General features: G+C 46.6%; 1 protein-coding gene across 4 annotated transcripts in view; it reads right to left on the reverse strand.

The window, feature by feature from the left end:
* BCAR3 (breast cancer anti-estrogen resistance 3) overlaps nt 1-22,944 on the reverse strand; it is a 221,620-nt gene that overhangs the window by 104,827 nt on the left and 93,849 nt on the right. For 2 of the 4 annotated variants that reach the window (XM_010860471.1, XM_010860469.1), the window contains exon 2: nt 14,485-14,812. In XM_010860471.1, the coding sequence (XP_010858773.1) occupies nt 14,485-14,801 (317 nt within the window). In that variant the 5' untranslated portion in view covers nt 14,802-14,812. Of the gene's footprint in view, nt 1-14,484; nt 14,813-21,826; nt 21,870-22,859; nt 22,939-22,944 lie in introns of those variants that run through there. The other 2 variants (XM_010860470.1, XM_010860468.1) reach the window with 2 other exon arrangements.

The raw sequence follows: 22,944 nt of genomic DNA on the forward strand, positions 1-22,944 counted from the left end.
ACCACACTCCATGGGTTCATCAAGGGAAGAATAACATTGGAGAGAGAGAGGGAACATGAGAGAAATGTTGTTCTTGGACTGACGGGCCGCCTCATGAAGGAGATAATATAGCCACAGGCCTGTGACCGAGCGGTGATGGCCGAAGACAGAACTCCCTTAGCAGTGGAAGGTCACTGCTGTCGGGCCAGCGCCTAGCTCCCCAGTCCCTCTGAGACTAGGTATTTTCAAAGTGGTCTTGAGAAGCTGGCTGCTTCAGCTGCAAATGAATCTCTCTGGACACGTTTGAAATGCCAGAGAGGAGGTTAACCAGGGAGATAACCAAGAGGACTGAGTGGACCACAAGGTCATTTCCAACTGTTTATGGGAAAGTGAAGAACTAGATGCTTAAAACAGGACTGGCCTGGTGAGTGGAGAAATGACATCACTTGGAAAAACATGAGCTAGTGTGTAGTTAGATGGACAGTTTCTCCACTGATACTGGGAATCACATTAAAGTTGCAATAACGAGTTACTTTATCCTAATTAAATTTAAAAGCACAGCAAAGGAAACTATACACCAGATGAAAAACAGCAACCCTTGGAATGGGAGAAAATAATTACAAACGAAGCAACAGACAAATGATTAATCTCCAAAATATACAAGCAGCCCATGCAGCTCAATATCAGAAAAACAAACAACCCAATCAAAAAATGGGCAGAAGGCCTAAGTAGACATTTCTCCAAAGAAGACATACAGATGGCCAATAAACACAGGAATATATGATCAACATCGCTCATTATTAGGGAAATGTAAGGCAAAACTACAATGAAGTACCATCTCACACTGGTCAGAATGGCCATCAGCAAAAACCCTGCAAACAATAAATGCTAGACAGGATGTGGAGAAAAGGAACCTTATTGCACGGTTGTGGGAATGTTAACTGATACAGTCACTATGGAGAACAGTCAACGGCACCCCACTCCAGTACTCTTGCTTGGAAGATCCCATGGACGGAGGAGCCTGTTAGGCTGCAATCCATGGGGTCGCTAAGAGTCGGATATGACTGAGCGACTTCACTTTCACTTTTCACTTTCATGCATTGGAGAAGGAAATGGCAACCCACTCCAGTGTTCTTGCCTGGAGAATCCCAGGGACGGGGGAGCCTGGTGGGCTGCCGTCTATGGGGTCACACAGAGTCGGGCATGACTGAAGTGACTTAGCATAGAATAGCATGGAGATTTCTTAAAAAACTAGGAATGAAACTACCATTAGTACACACTCAGCCGTGTCCAACTCTTTGTGACTCCATGGACTGTAGCCCACCAGGCTCCTCTTCGAGATTGTATGGACTGTAGCCCACCAAGGCTCCTCTATCCATGGGATTTCCCAGGCAAGAATACTGGAGTGGGTTGCCATTCCCTTGTCCAGGGGATTTTCCCAATGCAGGGATCGAACCCTCATCTCCTGTATTAGCAGGCAGATTCTTTACCACTGAGCCACCTGGGAAGCCCCATGTAAAACAGATAGCTAGTGGAAATTTGCTGTATGACATAGGGAACTCAAAGCCAGTGCTCTGTGACAACCTAGAGGGATCAGATGGGGTAGGAGGGAGGTTCAAGAGGGAGGGGACATATATATACTTACAGCTGATTCACATTGTTGTATGGCAGAAACCAAGACAACATTGTAAAGCAATTATCTTCCAATTAAAAATAAAAATAAATTAAAAAAATTTTTTAAAGTTACTTTCTCATGCCACACAGGGGCATAGTATATGCACTGTCTTTGCTAATTAAAAGAAGGATGTAATCTGTTAACATTGTAAGTCAATTCTACTTTAATCTTTAAAAAAAAGAAGAAGCCAAAAAGAAAAGAAAAAGAAAAATCACCCATAAAAGCTAATTATGAAATTAATTATAAAATATGCATACGATTGTGCTTTAAAACGGGATGTAGCTTTAAAAACAGAGAACTATAACAGTCCTAGATGTGCATTTCAGACAGTACATTTTGTTTCATCCCTTTGCAAAATAAATATGAGATTTACTCTCCCACATCTCAAGACATACTTCTTGATTTCATTTGTTAAAGCTGGCTCACTAGTAGTTGACAGGATTAAGGCTGGTGCTTATTTTATATTCTCCTCCCAGGGTTAACCCATGACATGAGGAGTTCCTTTTCACTAACACAAAGAACCTTAGGGGTATGCCTTGATGATTAAACGTCTCTGCTTTAAAGTAGAAGAGTGATCTAGACAGAAGCTAACTGCTCTGTAGTGGAGGAATTCATCTTCTATTTCTGTTGTTTAGAGATAACAAGTCACCAGATGGGAGCTGGGCAGCCAAGTGCAACCACTTCCCTTGGTCCAATTATGAAACTTCAATTAATGCTCCTAAAATCACATTAGCTTCTTTGACAACCCTAGAATACTGCTGACTCATTCTAGGGTTGCAATTACCTAAATCCTGGAATACTTTTTCACATGTGGCTATTAAGCCAAACGCTATACATTTATTTTGTTTTTTGGACTTAGTCCAAATCTTTGTCTCTCCTGAGTCCTTCCAGTTGAGCTTCCCCGATGGCTCACCAGGTAAAGAATTTGCCTGCAATGTGGGAGACATGGGAAACTCGGGTTTGATCCCTGAGTTGAGAAGATCTCCTGGAGAAGAGAATGGCAACCCACTTCAGTATTCTTGCCTGGAGAATCCCATGGACTGAGGAGCCTGGCGGGCTAGAGTCTAAAGGGTCGCAAAGAGTTGGACATGACTGAGTGACTCTGCGTGTGTGCATGTGCACACACACACACACACAGAGTCCTTCTAGTTAGGTTTGGTCTGTTGTTTCAAAATGCCAAGATCTTTTTTGGATCTTACTTCTATCTCTGACATATTAGTTATTCCCCCAATATTCATAACATCCACCAACATGATGTTTATGTCAGCATCATTATCTAAAAGATATTTTCAAGTTGGCTAGAAACGGGCTACAGACACAGCCTAGAGTGTGTTTCCTGTACCATCATCTGGCTTGCAATCACTTTCATCCTAAGGATATCACTGATGACTGACATCTGAATATACACCTTCTCAACGGTCCTCTAATCTACCAACAAAGTAACCCCAGGAAGGAAAGTGAAACTAGTCCGACCTGCTTTTTGGCAAAGCCCTGCTAATTACTACTGGTTGTTGCTTCCTTCCCCAAGTATTCAAAAATCATTGTTCTAATAATCCTTTTTAGAATATTTCCTGAGATGGATGTCAATCTTACCATTTTGTAGATTAATTGTATCTCCCTAGTTCCGTTTTGAAAACTAAAGTCCTTATCTATCTTCATCTCTCCTGTCACTCTTGGTGATGCCAGCATTTCTCCAATGCTTCCAATGCTGTGCACTGGTCTGGTGGTCTCAGCCTTTCTTCTGGAGCCTTGGGGCTTCAGCTTATTTGATGGCATTAGAGCCTCTTGTCACGGCCTCATCTACTATCCTCCTTCACCTCTATCCTACCCTTTCCAATCAGAGAAGTCATTTCCTCGACCAAAAAAAAGGAAAAAATGCAAGCTGAACAGAAGCTCAGCAGTTTGGTTTCTCTCACATCCCCCTCTCTTTGGTTTTATTATTCCAAACATAATTTCTGAAAGCCCTTTTTGTTACCCATAGCATTCCTTACAATCCTCTGTTCACTCTGCACTCGAGTTCTTTTCACAGCCCAGAGCCACCCTCTGATACGGGCCTCGGTTGCATGGCCCGACCTTTCCTAAGTCTGGGTCCAAGGACAGAACAGCCCAGAGCAAGTGGTGGCACAGTGAAGGCAGGCTCTGAGGGAAGGTTACCTAGAAAGCACAACCTGCAATCATCTGGTCAAGGAGAAAAAGTAACATGATACCTGGAAAGATGTTAGTCAGAGGTCAAGAAAAGTAGAATTGTTTACTGAGCTAGTGGAGTGACATGGAGGGCAAAAGTGTGGATGGGAAGGCAGGTCAGCAGCAAAGAGAGAACAGGTGCAGGTGAGCTCAGATGGTTCAAAACATGCATCCCCTGCTCCCAGGGCCACGAGCTCCTCAACTGGACAAAAGCCCTGGCCTGTCTTTGAGTCTCCAGCACACAAATACTCAGGGTCCTAGTGAATGAATTTATCAGATCAGCCCTGGCTCATCATGCTACAGTCTGGGGGATCCTGTACACGGGTCAGTCCAGGCTGGAGACAGTCCTTCCTACACATCCTTAAACACGAGCGCTCCCTGGATGGTCACAACATACCTGTTCCTCCTCCAAACTCTGGTCAGCATGTTGCTGTCAGTTGTCCTGAATTGCATTTCCCTTTCAGAGCCTCAGACGGTGAGACTTTCTTTGTCATTTCCCTCAACTTGGGGAATCTTTCTTCCTACAGCCCAGGGTAGACTGTACATGAAGACACAATTCCCGTCCTGGTGACCAGAGATCCTAAGGCCCAGCTGCTTCTCAAACTCCTGCTTCTTTCACTTCAGCAGCCAATTCCTGCTCCTATGAGTCAGTTTCCATCTCATCTGAAAATACAGCCATGCCTGATGAATGTGTTCATGACATACACTGAAAGAATGGCAATTAAACCGCCTCCTCAGGCAGATTCTCTAATCATGTTAAAACAGCACCATTTAAATATCCTACATATCACACTATGGTGAGTCTCTACAGGAATCCAAGGTTAATACCAAGTGGTCCTGGTTGACAAAGACCTGATGTGCTCATGGGTTAACTTGTGTTCAGCAGAATTCCAGGACAGCATTAAGTTAAAAGCCACTGTTGAAATCTTAACTTGGCAGCAGTCAGTCAAACTGAATAGAGTAACAACGAAAAAAACCGTATCAAGGCCAGTATGTCTCTTGGCAGGCAGAGAGGTTCTGGCATCAGTGAATCATCAGGCTTCAGGCTGGCTAAGCCCAAACACAGCACTTTTGATAAAAGCAGATGCTTTGTTTGGCTGGTGTCTATCTGCCCTTCCTCCACTCCTACTGGCCCCATTCACCCTGCCCCCAACCATTCCCCTGCTGCTGCTGCTGCTGCTGCTGCTGCTGCTGCTGCTGCTGCTAAGTCGCTTCAGTCTTGTCCGACTCTGTGCCACCCCATTGACAGCAGCCCACTAAGCTCCACAGTCCCTGGGATTCTCCAGGCAAGAACACTGGAGTGGGTTGCCATTTCCTTCTCCAGTGCATGAAAGTGAAAAGTGAAAGGGAAGTCTCTGAGTCGTATCCGACTCTTCGCGACCCCATGGAATGCAGCCCCCCAGGCTTCTCCGTCCATGGGACTTTCCAGGCAAGTGTACCGGAGTGGGGTGCCATTGCCTTCTCCACTCACTGCTAAAGGAGTGTGTTTGTAAAGGTTTCTTCTCAACTAACTCAGAGACAGAATAAAAGTACCACTTTTATTCTGTCCGACTCCTTGTGACCCCATGGACTCTACAGTCCATGGAATTCTCTAGGCCAGAATACTGGAGTGGGTAGCCTTTCCCTTCTCCGGGGGATCTTCCCAATCCAGGGATCGAACCCAGGTCTCCTGCATTGCAAGTGGATTCTTTACCATTTGAGCCCTAAGGGAAGCCCAAGAATACTGGAGTGGGTAGTCTATCCCTTCTCCAGTGGATCTTCCCAACCCAGGAATTGAACCAGGGTCTCCTGCATTGCAGACAGATTCTTTACCAACTGAGCTGTCAGGGAAGCCCCAAAGTGCTACAGTTTTGAGAAAATAAAAGGAAAGACTTCACTCAGCCAAACATATATAGGAACATGCACCCCAGGCCCCTTTTGGAAAAGGGCAGGCATCTTAGAAAAACAGCCCTCACCCCTCAGGCAAAAATCTGAACACCAACCACTGTGGTCTATGTAACCTCTGTCCACGGAGCTGTTGAGGGATGCACAGAACCGCCAGGGAAGGAACCAACCGCAGGCATAATCACCACACTGCTGACACAGGCCCACAGGGAGGGTGGCCCCGGGGGCACGTCTGGTTTAATCAAATCAAAAACGTTTTATAAAAAGAATCAAGTAATGAAAAAATGTGCTTTGTTTTACTACATACTTAAAAGATTAGATCTTTTCCTGTTGAATTTTGTCTCTCATCCCCACCTTCCTTTGAACACCAACCATGTGTGGTTCCTGCCTCATTTCTCTGCTCCCCACTGAACACTCAGCCTCCTATGCTGACTCCCCAGAATGGTCTGTGCTCGGGTTCCTCCTGGCTGGGCTCTAGGGGGCCTTCTCTTTATGCTCTATACAGCTCTCTCCCTGGCCAATGGCATCCATTTCTGGCTTTAACATCATTTGTATGCAGTCTCCTAACTTTATAACTTTTAGCCCAGACCTCGCTCTATAGCTCCAGGCTCACAACACCAACTGGTTGGTTAACACCTCCAGTAGACACGCAAACATCTCAGACTCAGCACACGTAAAACAGAAGTCTCGATTCTTTGCAATCGAACCATCCATCACCTCCTCCTCCCAGGAAAAAGCAGCCTGATCACCAAATAAAGCCCTGTTCCTCTCCACTCTTCCCTGTCTCCGTAAATGGCCCGCTCCCCCACCCAGCTCCCTGAGCCATGCTTGACTGCCCCACTGCCTCATCCCTCTCTATCGAACCCTCAGTAATTCTGGTAGATTCTACCTACAAAATAGATCTTGAATCCTCCCACTTTCATCTCCCCTACTACCCTCCCAGAACAGATCCCCTCTGCTTTCTGAACTTCTGCAACCGCCTCCTACCCTCCCTCCAATTCCTATTCCGCCTTCAATCACTTCTCCACTGAGTCTTCTATTAACAGAGCCAGATCATGCTATTCCCTTGCTTAAAACCCTTTAGAGGCTTCCCTTTGACCTGCAGAGAAAATCTAAACTCCTTAGTGAGGTCTAGACTGGAACTAACAGAAATGCAATGTGAAAAACATGTAATGTAAACTTTCCTAGTAGTCCATTGAAAAGAAAGAGGTGAACTCAATTTTAATAATGTTTTAAGTTTATATTTCAAAAATATCTTAATACATCATAACATAAAATATTAATGAAGAAGTTTACATTGTTTTTTTATATTCAATCTTCAAATGTTCCCTCCTGCAGAGAACCCTTCTCTCCCCCCAATTCAAGGAACTCAGGGCTCTCTGATATGACCTTCCTTGTACCTCCTCATTCAGTTTAGTGCCCTAAACTGGGCACTCCCCAAGGACAAGGTCCACATCTATACTTCATGCTCCACTGGGACCTGGTACCCAGCACAACGTGCGTGCTCAGTTACTCAGTCGTGTCCGACTCTCTGCGGCCCCATGGACAGAGGAGCCTGGCAGGCTTCAGTCCATGGGATTCTCCAGGCAAGAATACTGGAGTGGGTTGCTGTTTCCTGCTCCAGGGGATCTTCTTGACCCAGGGATCAAACCCACGTCTCCTTCATTGGCAGTCGGATCCTTCATCACTGAGCCACCTGTGAAGAACCCAGCACAATACCTGACACTAAATAAACTCAATAAATACTCAAAGAAACAGTGAAGACACAGACATTGAGTACAGGGACAAGCAGGCAAGGGCTTGGGCCAGTTCACCAAGGACAGACTCTATGTCTCAGTACCATGGTGTGCTGATTTTCCATGTGCCATGGGGTTGTCAGACCTGTAAGCTTGAGTGGTGGCCAAGATGCCCTGCTGCAGGGCCGCTTAGAGCAGACCCACATAGAGGGATTCTGGCCAGACTGTCAACACATGGGAAACCTTCTCCCACGGAAACCCACAGGCATTGAACGTGATCTCAGGTTACATACGAGGATTAGTAGCCTCCAAGTTCTGGCCTTTGGACTTCCAGGAGGAAGGAAGGGCGGAAACCAACATCTAAGCCCCTGCTCCATGCCAGGTCCTGAGCTAGGTGCCTTCACGTGGGGTTGTATTTGACCCCCAAGCCACCCTTTGAGGATGTGGAGGTCAGAAAGATGAAGTAACTTACACAAGGTCACAAAGCCACCCAGTCTGTTTGCTGGAATCAACCCCAAGGTCACTAGCTGCTTTCTTTGATATCCACGGCTACATCAACATCCCAGCAAAATGACCAGTGGCCTTCAGGTCAGGCGTCACCCAGCAGAGTTGGCAGGAGAAGAATAAGCTGCTATGATCAGGTGGAAGTGAGAGCAAGGACATGACCTGTTCTACCCAGACTCCCAGAAGGCAGAACCAGGCTTAAGAGTGAAAGTCAGAGCCATGCCATTCAGTGGAACTTGCAGGTTGAGTGACCAGTGAATCTTCACAGCACCCCTCGGAAGCATTATGCTCACCCTCAGTTTATAGTTTAGAACCTGTCCTAGTTCACACACCTAATAGTGGATAGACTGAGACCTCCTGGATTACATGACTCGCGTTCTCTCTGTCCACCCCTGACTACTTTTGCAAGTGATTCTGGAACCACAGACATAAAGGCTGGGTCAACACGGAAGGTTTCTCAGACTTCTGTAATTTGTAAATAACAGCACAATCCAAAAACAGGAACACCCTCAGTGTTGGGGCCTTGGAGGAAACAAAGCTTGAAATTCTGTAGGCGATCCTGCAGCTAGCCTCTTAGAGACAGACTGGGTGGTGACAGCATAACAAAGCTGTGAACAGCAGGGTGGCTGTGGCCGGAGGTGGCCGGAGGGCTTATCACTCCTGTGGCTCCAGTCCAGTCCCACGAAGGGATCTCCTAAACAACAAAAGCAACTTCTCCAGCTCCCACCTCCGGGCCTGGCTGGGATGGCTCCCCAATCCACACGTGATACGAACACGAGTCATCTGTAACTGCAGAGCATCTTCTGTCTACAGTGTGCTTCAACCTATCCTGAGGGCTGTGAAAAACTCAGAGTTTCTGACTCACAGAAGACAGACAAACCTGACTTTTGCTCAAATAAAGTGCAGGAGGCCTGAATAAACAAGAATTTAAAGCAGATTTGTTGGGGAGACTGGGGGAGGAAAGAAGATGTTGAACAGCTCTACTTAACAAGGACGGTTTTGTGTAAGTCTGATCATTTTCTTGGTTGTGGTTTGCAATCAGTTAAAAAAAAAAGTACTTCAGTTTTCCCCCAGAACAGCTGAGAATGCACAGATCCCAGCCTTTAGGTTGAAACCATCCCTGTGGGTAGAAGATTTAGGACACTGTCAGGCAGCTGGTGGGCCTGCAGGCATTCCCCATTCTCTGGGCTCCCCCAACCCTGGGTTGGTACCAGATGCCCAGCAGGGGCTGAGCTCACCTCTGACCCAGCTGCTCCTGGCCTCAGCACACCAGGGGCCACCAGGGCCTGGACATGCACCATGGCTTGGAATTCACTAACCCATCCGCAACAGCTGCACGTAAACACCAAGGGGCATTTCAAACTGTTCATAAAACTTAACTTCAAAATTTAAAAATAAAAATTCAATGCATGGGTTATTACTTTCTGGAGACATTCTTGGCTGTTACGCCATTGCCACTCTGCTAACTCAATAAATGTACCTTCTACTAAAAAGAATTTATTCATATTAAATAGCCTTTTTTCAAATCTAAACCCAACTTTTTCTCTGTGCCCAAAGAGCTTCCAATCGGTAGACAGCAGACATGCCCATGTATAAATTGTGCAGATGCTTGCGTGTGGACCTTCACATAGTAGATCCTTCTGATTAACGTTGTGCTAAAGACTACTTTATTTGCATGTCTGGGGGAGCATAAATCAATAGTTCTAGAACTTGGTGGCTGTGGAAACAATTTTTCAGGTGACAGTACCGACACAGCCTAGAATCAGTGTTTGGAGTAGGGTCTTCTGCACAGAGCCTGTGTCTTAACACTTCAGCTTCAAATTTGAAGAGCTGACACTATGACACAGAAGGTTACTTAACTGCCTGGGAAAGGATACGGGATTTTAACTTGGAATCATTCTGCAGACTTTCTGGCCCCCATTAGTTAAAACACTTGTGACTAGTCAGTCAGCTCCACTCATGCAGATTAATGAAACACCGCATTGTCCAGCCACATGCTCCCACAGCCCAGGGGGTAGAAGGAATTACGTTCTCAGCAGCTGTTCCCAGGAATGTGTGCCTCCACGTACCCATGGGCAGGGAGAGGACCGACAGTGGACTCCAAGCGCTGACCGTTCACCTATCCCAGCAATGCAGACCTCTCATATCAGGAACGGGTCTCCTCTCAGTCCAAGGAAGGTCCCAAATTGAAATAAAAATTCATCCTTGAAGATGGATGAACCCAAGGGACACCAGACAAACAACGCTAAGGTCAAGAGGAAATCCCATCTGCAGACTTCTCAGAGAAGCCTTGCTCAGCCTGCAGAACAAAGGCTCCTTCTGTGACATCAAGCAGCAGGTTTAAGAGCATTGGGCTCCTCACTTTGGCTCCTTTTCAAACCACAAGTATATCCAAGGGCAGCCAAGACAAAAACAGAGCCAAGAGATACGGGTCTCGGAACGAGGAGACCAGTTCTCCTTCCAGGCCTGCCTTCTGCCTGCTCTTGGCAGCCAAGGCTCTAGCCTCCTCAAGGCGGGTGTCTGAGACGCTGCAGTCAGACCCTGGGGACTGAAGCGTTCACGCGAGAAGATAACTCAGAGATGCCCACAGCAGAGCCAGCCTTCTTGCAAGGCTACAGAGCACAGTGTCTGGGGAAGGCCCTATGATAGTTTTTGAGTCCTAATCCTAGCTCAGTCACACATGAGGGTCTAATCTTAGGTGCTTCAACCATTCAATCTCTGAACCATTTACTCAGCTGTATTGATGACAACCTAATGCTGCTGCTAACGATGAAATCTGCTGTCACATAGGGTTATGATGTTCAAACAAGATAACTTATGAACAGGAAGATATTTTATAACTATAAAATGTAAGGGAATAATAATCCATGTGAATATGACACATGTTTATATGACTGCTTACTAATGTAAATTGTTAGGTCAAAAGGAAGACTTCCTCTGCTTTGCCTAGGGCCTTCCACAGGTTACTTAATATTCAACCATAAAGGTGACTTTTTAGTGATTAATAAAGTAAACAAACTTGTTGGAAAAACAGCAAACTTGCAACTTAGAATATTTCACAGGACAAGGCGGTGCAATCTAGAGCGTTTTCCTCTGAGTATAGGTGGGCCCACATTAGGGGTTGTGGGGGAGGGGGGGCACTCCCCAAGACAGCCCCACCATCATCATGCCAACTCCAAGTGCGATGGAATGGAAGGCTTGCAGGCTTGACATCTGGGAGAGTTGAACTTCAGCTACTCTTGGCTGAAGTTAACCCCTGAATTCACTCTGAAAAGAAATAAGGCCAAAAGAGTTTATCTGAAACAAGGCGAAAAAAAAAAAAAAAGAAACCAATAATCCTGTTAAAGGTAGACCTAACTAGTCTTAGGTCCCTAGAGTCAGGGATTCAAAACTCTAAAACACACACGGCTCCCAGCTTCCAGCGGTGAGTGAACCAGGGTGGTGGGTCTCACAGCTCTGCCGGGCTGTCAGAGCTGAGTTAGGAACAGAAACACTGTTTCTCTCTCGAGGTAATTCTGTCCAGCACCTTGGTCACACTTCCCACTCTAGAGGCTCAGGTTCTCATTCAAACAGCCTGTCCCCAGCTTTTCACTTTCACAAAATGTTACACTTGCTGACACTCTGACTTGTTCCAAAAAGTAACCGAGGCAGCTCATAATCTTATTAGGAATACTTAAAAGGATTTAGGGAGGGAAAAAAAAAAAGAATATAAGGTGCTTTGAAGTCCTCAAAACTGAGAACAACTCAGGATATTTTTAAGACATGTCAGGTAAACAAAATACATTAACAATAAGGGTGCGGAGTCGGGGAAGAGGACTTTAGATCCTTCGACACTCAGCATAATTTTGAAGGATGTGCATTTACTTCCTGTGCTGACCTTTAACAATAAGGTATTTTAAGTTAAGGGAAAAAAACATGAATTTGGATGAACGTAACTCTGAATCAGAAACAAACCTAAACCAACAGCACTTGTTAAGTCTTCCACAGCCTGGACTTTAAACTCATGACTTGAGTCCACCTCCGATAAGATCTAAGATCTGATCTATGTCCAAGTTAGTTTTCCAGTTAAAAAGGTTTGAACTGCTGGCAGGTTGACAGCCTGGGCCTCAGGAGTTTATTGAGAACTTCCTCAAGCTACAAAGGGTGACTCCATTACTACCCCCGGCCCCTGGGAGATCCCCCTGGTAAGAGTAGACACCTAGCCTGGACTTTGTGAACCATCTCCATGTGGTAGCCCATGGATATCTAGCTCAATATAGAGTTTAACTAACTAAATAAAAAGTAGCCACAGGAAGCCAGGTAATAAGTGGGTTCTGACTCCATGAATGCAGCCTGGGCTTAATTCTGGCTAGCTGGAAGTTATTTTCCTTCACTGCCTCATAGCCTCCCTAAAACAGGGCAGTGATGGCTCTGCTTCTGCATGGCGGTGCATCAGGTGCCCATGATGAGATATCAACATTACTGTGCGCATGTGTGCACTTCCACATACACCTGTCATCAGCAGGCCACCCACCTGGACTCCGCAGAGCAGAACCACCTGATGCCCAGAACACCCTGGGAAACTGTGTGATCTGACGTCAGAAACCCTGCAGACTCTCCAGTGCTTTCTCCAGAGACTATGTGGGCTTCCACTCATCTTCTCCTGTAATATTGCAATTATACAATTCTTGCCTGCCTAGGCCTTTCCCAACATGTGTACTATTTGCCTCGCAACATGCCACACTCCAGCCACAGGTCACCCTAGCTTGTTTTGGGTTTTTCAAACATGTTCCCACCCCTGGTTCCTTGCACTTGTTCTTCCAATGCCGGGACAGCCTTCCACTGAACTCTCCTCCTCAGAGACTGTCCACCCTATAAAAAAATATAACCCCAATAAATCTCCGGCATATTACTATTTCCTCTATATCACTGACTATAACCTGCCATTGTCTTGTTTATTTACTTGTATTTATTATCTGGATCCTTCACTACAGTGTTTGCTCTGGGAGGACACCATTTCTCATGTTCCACTGCTATCCTGTCAGGGCACATGTTTCCCCACCCTGTAAAAGGGCAATGATTTGATAGCTAAAATGTCGTCTATGTCAGACCAGCCCTTTAGTTAAGATACTTAGAGGATACGGGCAGAATTTTCCTGGTGAAGCAATAGTGCTTACAAAATCAGCATATTCTAACTAACACAGGTGTTCAATATACAGGTATTGAACAAATAAATGAGCTAGGACCAAAGCGGCCTTCCGTACTACAGGGCTGCACATAGAGAGAGAGATGTAAGGAGATACAGCGGAAGAAACCATCCCCCTGCTTACCCAACAGCATCACAGGCTGCTGGCCTTGCTCAACAGAAAAAGGGGTGCAGCGGTTCTAAACCAGCTCCACAAGCAGGTCACAACTAGGCCCATTTCAGACCCAGAGAAAAAGCCTTCATGACCATGAGTCTTATTTACCCAGGTCCCTGGTGGACAGAAGAAGAAAGCAATTCCTGTTCTAAAGTATTCTGAAGCTGACTTGATGATGGATCCAAAACCAAACAAGATTTTATTTCAGCTTGTTGACAGCTAAACACAGGTATCCCCGCTTTTTGGAAGTGTGCTTGACACTACTTTGCTTTTACAAAATGACCTACATTGGGACTTGATTTCACTAACAGAAGTCTGAACAGGAATTTTGCTTTTGTGGAAAAAGGTGAAATGCTAAAATAGCGTTGAGTGTCTGTTTTCTGGAAGCTGCTGCACAGGCGGTGCACACGCAGAGCAGAGAGTGGCAGCACCAAGTTCCCTCCAGAACTACATGCAGCCTCTCAGCATCAAGTCGCCCTGGCCCTGAGATGTGCGTGAGCATCTGTGCTTTATCTCCATTTATGTTATGCATCCATTTATAGTATGATGTGTCCTAGGGGAACTACTACTTCACACCATCTCAGCTTATGGAAGGTTTCATAGGCATGCTCTGGATAATGGGGACGCCTATACAATTATAGACATCCTAATTATAGAAATCCTGACATCTCTATAGAAATGGATGGATGCAGTTCATAATCTGAGGCAAAAAAAAAAAAAAAAAAATACCATGGTTCCCTCTGAGGGACTTAATGATACAGGAAGCTGACCTTAAAATACACTTAATATCACCCAAATTGGATGATATTAAGAAATGGTTCTTTTTTTAGATGTTACAGTTTTTTATGCTGTAGCTATATGTTTTTTAAAATAAGAGTCCTTATCTTTCAAAGACATATACCAAAATATTCACAGATAAAACGAAGTCTGAAATTTGCTTCAAAATAATAACAGAGCACAATAAAGCTTTGCCTGAAAATAATAAAAATACCAGAGGCAGGAAAGTGAATGGGGTACAGCCAACCACGAGTTGATAACTGTTGAAGCTGGGTGATGGGTCCATGGGAGTTAATTAAACTATCTGTTCTACTTTGTGCATGTTTGATATTTTTCCTAAAAACACTTTTTTTTTAAAAAGTCCTTTAAAACAAATCATTTTCATTTGTGAAATTAAAGAAGCTACCTGAAGGTGAAGGCTTCGCCTTTCCAGTCTTGCAGGGGCTGCTCCTGGATGACATCCTGGATCAGAGGTGAGTGGTGCCGTGGGGATCTGGAATGGGGGAGGGTCCCCACATGACTGAAGTTATCACAGGACCTGATGGGAGGAGGGCCTTTCTTCTTCCGGGGAAGGGTGCCATGTATAGACACGTCTTGATAGGCATCTGCACGACGCTCAACGAGAGGGGACTTGCTGCTCAGAAGGTCCATGGACGAGGCGAGGGGGAACTGGTGATTCACTGGCATGTTTCTGGGAAGACTTGCAAACTTTCCCGCAGCCATGATCCTCAAGTCTAAGGGGAAAAGAAGAGAGTGAAGCCATAAATCTAAGAAAACCATGAGAACTGACTTCCTCCTTACAAAAGGAAATGGAAATACATCATGTAACAAAAGAAAATGCTCACGAAGTGTTAAAGGATAAACATCACTTGTGAAATTTACTATGATGGGAAGTTTATTTATCCCCTTCTTCATCCTATAGAAGAATGCTCCGGTTTGGCAGCAGGTCCACCAATGTGTGTGTGTGTTAGTCTCTCAGTCGTGTCCAGCTCTTTGCGATCCAGTGGACTGTAGCCCACCAGGCTCCTCTGTCCATGGAATTCTCCAGGCAAGAATACTGAAGTGGGTTGCCATTCCCTTCTCCAGAGGATCTTCCTGATCCAGGAACCGAACCTGGGGGTCTCCTACATTGCAGGCCAATTCTTTACTGACTGAGCCAAATGGAATAGGGCAAATACATTTCAGAGCCTTTAGAGACACACGAGCCAGTTTATTACTTCAGATTACTGAAGCTGAGGCAAAAGCATGACTAACAAAAAAGAATACTGAGGAAAGATAATGAGCTCATGCATTCCCACCACCCTATAAGCAATAAGAACAGGTGAAGATGGCTGGAATTCCTTAGCTGCTAGAACGCCTTCAACTCAGCTCCTCAGTTGTGCTACCCAGAGAGACAGGACAGATTCCTTCTGGTGAAGACCTGGTGCTTGTAAATAAATCAATGTACGCTAATTAACGAAGACGGTCAGGGTTCAGGAGGTGGGCCACTCCTCCACACATTAGTGGGCTCAGCTGGAGAGGAAAGCCATGAGGTGGGAGCTCCAATCGTCCCCCTGAGGGGTCAGGAACCTGCCTATCACCAACAGGGTTAAGCAATGTGCATAGGTGCCAGTGGAGTCAGGAGAGTGGGAAAGGTAAAAAAGAGAAAAAAAATGGTCGAGAGCCACAAGGGAAGAAATGAAAAACTCTGTGTGTGAAAGCAGCCTTAGCAGTTGTTCCCAGCTATCACCACTAGCAGAGTTCACCCTGAGCAGGGTTAGCACCTCTATCCTCTAAATAACCACTATGGTTTTGATCTCAGCCAAATTAAATGATATTTTAAAGGCCAATATAGGGTTTCCCTGGTGGCTCAGTGGTAAAGAATCCACCTGCCAACGCAGGAGACATGGGTTCGATCCCTGATCCAGGATGATCCCACATGCCAAAGAGTGACTAAGCCTGTGTGCCACAACTATTGAGCCTGTGTTCTAGAGCCTGTGCTCCACAGCAAGAGAAGCCACCACAACGAGAAGCCCAGGCACCACAATTAGAGAAAAGCCTGTGCAACAGTGAAGACCCAGCACAGCCAAATAAATAAAATTATAAAGGCGAATAAACAGAGAAGGAGAAACACAAGCTTGAATAAAAATTAGGGCTAGTCCCAGGAAACAGAAGGTTACAGAATCTGTACCACTAGTCACGGTATTAGACTGATCCAGAGATCACAGCTGCACAGCTAAGCCCCACGCCCTGGCCTTCCCTGAGCCTGGTGAGGAACACGCCTCTTCACTCTGCAGTCTGTTCTCAGGCCGTGCAATCCCCATTCTTCACAGACCACCATCTCCCCTGCAAAGGGAGTGGTGCTGAGTGAAAATCATCACTCTCTAGCACCACTGCAGACAGTTCCACAAAGGACCTGGGGACCTGGGACTTGGCTTGGTGACAATAAAGAAGAACAGAATCTGGTAAAATAAGAGGTGGACCCAGAGCAGTCAGCAGAGTGCGCAGAGGAAACAAGTGACAAACACACACACACCAACACACACACACACTCAGTCCACTGTTCCCACACGTGACAGAGAGAGAAACTGAAGCGCTGGGTGGAAGGAGGCCCTTCATTTAAGACATATAATCTGAACCCTGCCAGATCTGGTAGTTCTGAGGCCTGTCTGCTCCATGCTGAACTGGGACCACACAGAAGGCCGGCTCCCGGTGGGTGCAGACAACGGACTGTCAGTCCCCGCGGGGGCCCCTCCCGGGTCTGGCCAGTACCTGGCACACTGTCAGCACTTGTTCCATGTTGATCATCATTATTAAAAAAGAAACCAAACTCCTCAGCCCTCTCCTGAACACAGATGACGTAAGCCGACTAGGAGTCCCTCATCCCACCCATACACACTCACAGCCATGAACTCTCACCTGCCCGAGTTATCAGCACCTTTCTTCTCCACAGGCTTGGAGCAGTCCCAAGAACCTGGTGGGGAGACCCAAAGCCCCACCCCCATCGCACAGAATCTCTCCGCTTGCAAAGGCCCCTAGTGTTGATCACGTCTATCTCCAGGCTAGGATGACAGACAAGAGTTACACTGGCTCCAGCGTCTCCAGCAGCCTGTTTCCTCTCTGCTTATCCAAGATCTATCTATTTTAAGTCTGAGCCAAAGTGCTTTAGGATGCCCTTCGGCAAGTTATCCACACCTCAGTGTATTCTCGAGGGATGTTAACACCTGCTTTTCCTACTTCCAACTCAACAAACATTTAAGTGCCCACTCCAGATAAGATACTCAGAGAAACAAAGAGCATAAACCTCAATCCCTAACTATGAATTCAAAGAGAATACAGTTGACATTTGAACAACTCAGGGTTCATCTGCATGTAATTTATAGACAGCCCTCTGTATCCACAGTTCCCCCACATCTACAAATTCAACTGACCATGGACTGTAGTATTTACTACTGAAAAATATCTGTGTATAAGTGCACCTATGCAATTCTACGTGCCACCCCCACCCCCACTCTGGGTGGCTCAGTGGCTAAAGAATCCACCTGCAATGCAGGAGATTGGTTTGATCCCTGGGTCAGGAAGATACCCTGGAGAAGGTAAAGGGCAACCCATTCCAGTATTCTTGCCTGGGAAATCCCAAGGAGCCTGGTGGGCTACAGTTCACAGGGTTGCAAAGAGTCAGACACGACTGAAGGACTAAACAACAACAAAATGACAAATGCAGTTCAAACCTGTGCTGTTCAAAGTCAACTGTAATGTAACTCATTGATGGGACCCTTAAGATGCTGGAGGGAAGAACAATCAATTTTGATAAAAGGGCTCAAGGAGGATCTCAGAGAGGGCATCACTGGAGATGAAGATTTTGAAAGGCTGGAAACTGTAGGGAAAAGCCTTCTAAGATGATGTGGTAACAGCAGATGCATAAAGGCGGGAAGTACCTGCACAGGCTCAGGAACCTAAGTTGTGCAGAGCAGCTCGAGTGAAGCTGAGAAGTACTTCCTGGAAGAAGCACAGCTTAGGACCAGATCACAAAGTCTTAAAGGGTGTGTTGAGGTGTTTGAACTTGACTGTCAGTGCTAGGGAAACTCAGGAGGAGAGGGATGGAATCCAGTCTGTGCCTGGGTAGGGAGCTCTGGTGATTCTGGAGGGGACAGAAGGGGAGGTCAGTCAGACACCAGCAACAAGCCAGCAAGGAATGATGGACTCCGACATGGGACAGTGGCCACGGGAAGGGAAAGGAAGGGCAGAGCGAGGGGCTAAGAGCTCAAGGCCTCTTGTATGGGATGAAGGACGCCACAGCCATGGGAGGATGGTGCTGTGCTGTATCACTCAGTAGCACAAGGGGTGACCCTCTCAGGACGGCAGGTAACAAGCTCACCACTGGCGCTGTTGAGTGTGAGGTACCAGGACAGTTCTGTCTTGCAGTCTAGATACTCGTATGTTCAGTTAGAGGCCAGTACAGAATGTAGATTTTTAAGAGTCATCAACATAAAGGGAGTATTTAAACCAGAGAGTAGATCCGTCAGCTTGTTATTATCAGATGTGATAACAGATGTGAAAGTACCTCTTAAACTGTCAGGAACCATGCAATATTCCATGAATTATATCCCTGCCCTCTCTCACCTGGACTGCTTCAAACCTATAAGGGCCAACGCCAGGAATGAGTTCTGGAAAAGCAGAGGCTCTCAACCTGGATGCACATTAAGAGTCCTCGGAGAAGCTTCGAAAATTCTGACACCCAAGCCATGAACCAAACCAATCAAGTCACAATCTCGGTGAATAGGACCCTGGCATCAGTCTTAAAATCCTTGCAATATTGTTCAATGTGGAGCCAGGTTTGAGAACCACCAGGTAAGTGGGTTTCTTTGGTACAGAACAACTGACACTCAGATTACTTTCTGGGTAACAGAAAAGAATGACAAAGAGGAACAGTCAGTCAACAGGAGCATCCACTAATTCTTCTATCCAACACACATCTAACAAGGGCCTCCTATGTGGTGGGCACTGTGTGGGTGTTGGGGATGGTGTCAAACAGCTGTCCTCCAGAGGTTCCTATTCTATGGAGGAAGCAGACAATAAGTAATGACTTTACGTATTGGTGAGTCCCCAGGCTACGGGGGCACGCAGAGTGGAAACTGGGGTCTAGATGAATCTAGTAGCCAGGAAAGGCTTCCCTGAGGAAGGGGTGCTGACCCGAAGGCTGTGAAGCAGAGTTTAATAATGGGAGGATGAAGATCATCCTAGTTGAAGTTTCCCGTGTTACAGTTAAATTTCTCAGCTGCAGATAAATTGGAAATACACAGGCCAGGCTCTCCTCAACAACCTGCTGCCTCTAACTTGGGACTCTTCCCCATTAAAATATAGCCTCATCCCGTGACTAGTCACTGCAAAAGACTGGTTCCAGCCTGGGTCCAATGTCAAGCTTGAGTCAATCCAACGGTGAGGGAGGTGTGCCCTGGCCAGAGACCCAACTTTATAAAAACAAACAGCAGCAACAAACTAAAGTGGGGTGGGGAGTGGAAGGGAGACCTACAGGTGGAAGAAACTCATTTGCAGTCTGTGGGTTGCTCTGTTTCCTACTTTTTATTTATTTTTATTTTTTCCAGACTCCAGGAACCTGGGGGAAATCCAGAGGTGAAGTGATGGAATCTAGGTTCAAGGTACGTACTTTCCATTCTGCCAGAGAAGCCACCTACCACAGCTGACCACTAGCAGAATCTCAGCACGTGATATGTAGATGGGATCTCAGAGGATCAAGCCCCTTCCCTTTTCCAGATAAGGAAAATACATGTTCATTCACTCAATATATATTCTCTGAGGGTTTACAATGTACCAGAGCTGAGGCTATAACAGAATAGATAAGCTCCTCCTTCTCATGGAGCCTACACTGCGATGGGGAAGTCCAATCAACACAGATTAAAAAAAAACAAATTAGGGAATATCCCAGTCATAACTGCCCTAAAGAACACGAAAGGGTGTTCTGAGAAGAGCTCTCTCTCTGAAGAGGGAACCATGACATGAGACCTGAAAAGAGAGAAGGAACCAGTCAAGAAAAGATTCAACTCCCTTCAGTTCCAGGCAGGGGATTCTGCAAATGGGAGGGTCTTGAGATGGGAACACATGGGTTGGAAGAGCATGGTGGAGACTAAATTCAAGTCTCCAGTTTCTGTCTCCCAAGTTTTCTCCACTTGGAGATGCTTCTGTCTTGATGTTCCTAGCCATTATGTACTATTTAATTTTTGAAAATCAAACATGGTGTGACTCAGAACCTAGGCTTTGAAGTAAGACACTCACAGGTTCAAATCCCTACTCTGCCACTGACTTACTGTGTGGCCTGGGACAAGTGACAACCTCTCTGACAGTTTCTCACTTGTAAAAATGGGTTAACAACATCTACTTCATGGAGTTGTTGTGAAAAGTAAATGCAATTGTGTATGGAAAGCCCTTGACATACAGCAAGCATTCCAAAAATACCATGTCTCCCTAAGCAGGGCAGAGACCATGTCTGTCTTGCTTGTCATTGCATCCCCATCACAGTGAGAGCTCACAAACGAAGTCACTGTTTCTGGAGAAGACTGCAGCCAGGAAGGATGAAGAGGGAGATGTTTAAACCAAGAACAAAAGATGTAATGACACCCAATCAAGTATGACAAGGGCACAGATACACAAGCACATGAAGTGAGCCCACATTCAGTCTTTAAAATAAAAGCCCAGGTGAGACTTTGGCCATCTGACTTCACCTGTGCAGGTAATCAGACACAGCGTCCTGACTCTGTCTAAAGCCAGATCTTGAAATATACACAAAGGTCAAAGACTCTACATCTTGATAGGAAAATATGAGACCCACGTGTACGTTCAAAGAGCTGAAATCTCAGTAGAGATGAGAGAGAGCCTGACATACTCCTAACCTATGTGCTGCCTTCTTGACCCTGGTCAGCGGCTATGCTCGAAAATGCTTGTGAACAACAGGCTTGACTCCCTTCCTTTATAGTCTCAAGGAAACTGACAATCGCACGCAAGTTGAGGCAGAGATAAGCAGTCTATTTGTTTGTATTTTTCAATCTTACTTCTGAAATGAGATATTTTCAAGTTAAATTCACAGACGGTCATGGGATGTGGGCTTTAGGAGCTTTCTGTTGTATTTTAAACTCTGGAAATGTAACCCCCTCCGCTGCCCTGTTATGACCACAACAGAGAAGTTACAATCCAGATCTGTAGTGGTATATCTTCTCTGCAGAGGCAGATAGGAAGAGGAGATGGCAAACCACACATATAAAGCTGGCTTATCCACTCAGAATGAAGCTCTGCTTGGGTGTAGGAATTGAGTATCCATCCCTTTATTTTGAAGTACATTATGAAGTCTAGCCAAATGATTGAAGTATGAATAATTCTTCCATGGATTGAATTGCAAGCAACACAGCACAGGATCTACATGATAAAGGTCTTAAGATTAGCATCCATTCGACAAGCAGTCCTTTCTATATGAATAGGAGATTGAGATCTCCTGTTAGTCATTCTGGAAATGTCAGGCTTCTCAGGGAAAGTTGGAGTCGGGGCGTGAGACAGCCGTTAGTGTGGCAAGTTGTTTACAGCTACATTTCATATGTCCCCTTGTACACTCACGTATAACTGCTTGGCCTGTGGCTTTCCCGGTATTAACGGAGCAGCCCCTTCCCACTTGTGACTTTGAACCGACGTCTCCCCCTTCCTCCCGGATCTCGTTTCACTCCTTGGCAACAAGCAGGGAGATTATCCGTTCTCAAACTGACCTTCCCTCCGCCAATGTGTCTTCCTTGGAAAGATCTGTGTAGCCTTGGTAGATAAGAGTCAAGGTTTAAAATGCATGGCTGAACGCACGGCTCTACTTTCTATCTCAGCTAATAGCTTCAGGTGAAAGATAAACGAGGTTAGGAGAATAATCTTTTACCTCCTCACCCTGCTTCAAGCGAGTTAAAACCAAAACCAGTTTTCCATCACCACCACCCAAGCCTAGGCACGACCCTCTGGGTTCCTCCACGAAACACACCGCCTCGACAGCTGCTTTGGAGCCCACTGAACTTCCCACGACTGTGTACACCTGATCAAACTTTTAAGGTGGAGGCAGCCTTAGCGGGTAAGGAAAGACCGGCTGAGACCGGAACCCACTTTGCGTTGCGCCCACCGTCCCTCCTTTCCCTGCCTTCACCTCCCCTTCCCTCCCTTCTCCGACGAAGAGGGAGCAACACAACCAACTATTCATTCTTTTTCAACAAAGGGAGAGAGGGAGGGAGCTGTTGTCAACAGTTACGGGGCGGGCGCCTTCGCCTGCTTTGCAGACTTTCCAAGAGATTAGTGGAGAAACTCGCCTCCTCCAAGCCCAGGGCTTCCAGCGGAGCAGCCCCTACCCCCACCTCCCTGGCCCTCGCATCCCGCGACCGGCTCCGGCTTCTGCGGCCGGAGGGAGGGGACCGGAGGGAGGGGACCGGGAGGCGCGGCCGGACGCTCAGGGGGTCGAAGAAGCCAGCACCCGGGAAGACGCAAAGAGCAGAGATGCTCGCGGCACGTCGCCTCCCGCCGCAGGCCCCGTGTGCCGAATCCCACCCGGTTCAGAGGCCCCTTACGGGCGCAACCCCGTCCCCAGTTCTGCCACTCCAGCCCCCAGTCGCCAACTCGGCTGGGGGAGCGGTAGGGGGTCGCTGGCTCTACTTTCCCCAAAGCCTAACTTTCGCCAACAAAGTTCCCAGTCCGTCCTCCAAGGGAAGGGGGAGGCCGAAGCGCCCCGGGAGAAGCCGCACCCCCGCGGGACACGCGGCGGAGACTCACCTCCCAGCGCGGGGCCCGGGTTCTCGGGCTGGGGCTCAGAGGAGCCGCACGGTCTGCCCCGCGCCACGGCTGTTCCCGGAGCAGG

This window comes from Bison bison, unplaced genomic scaffold (genome assembly GCF_000754665.1).
Source record: "Bison bison bison isolate TAMUID 2011002044 unplaced genomic scaffold, Bison_UMD1.0 scf7180017864466, whole genome shotgun sequence".
In the NCBI taxonomy this organism is placed as follows: domain Eukaryota; kingdom Metazoa; phylum Chordata; class Mammalia; order Artiodactyla; family Bovidae; genus Bison; species Bison bison.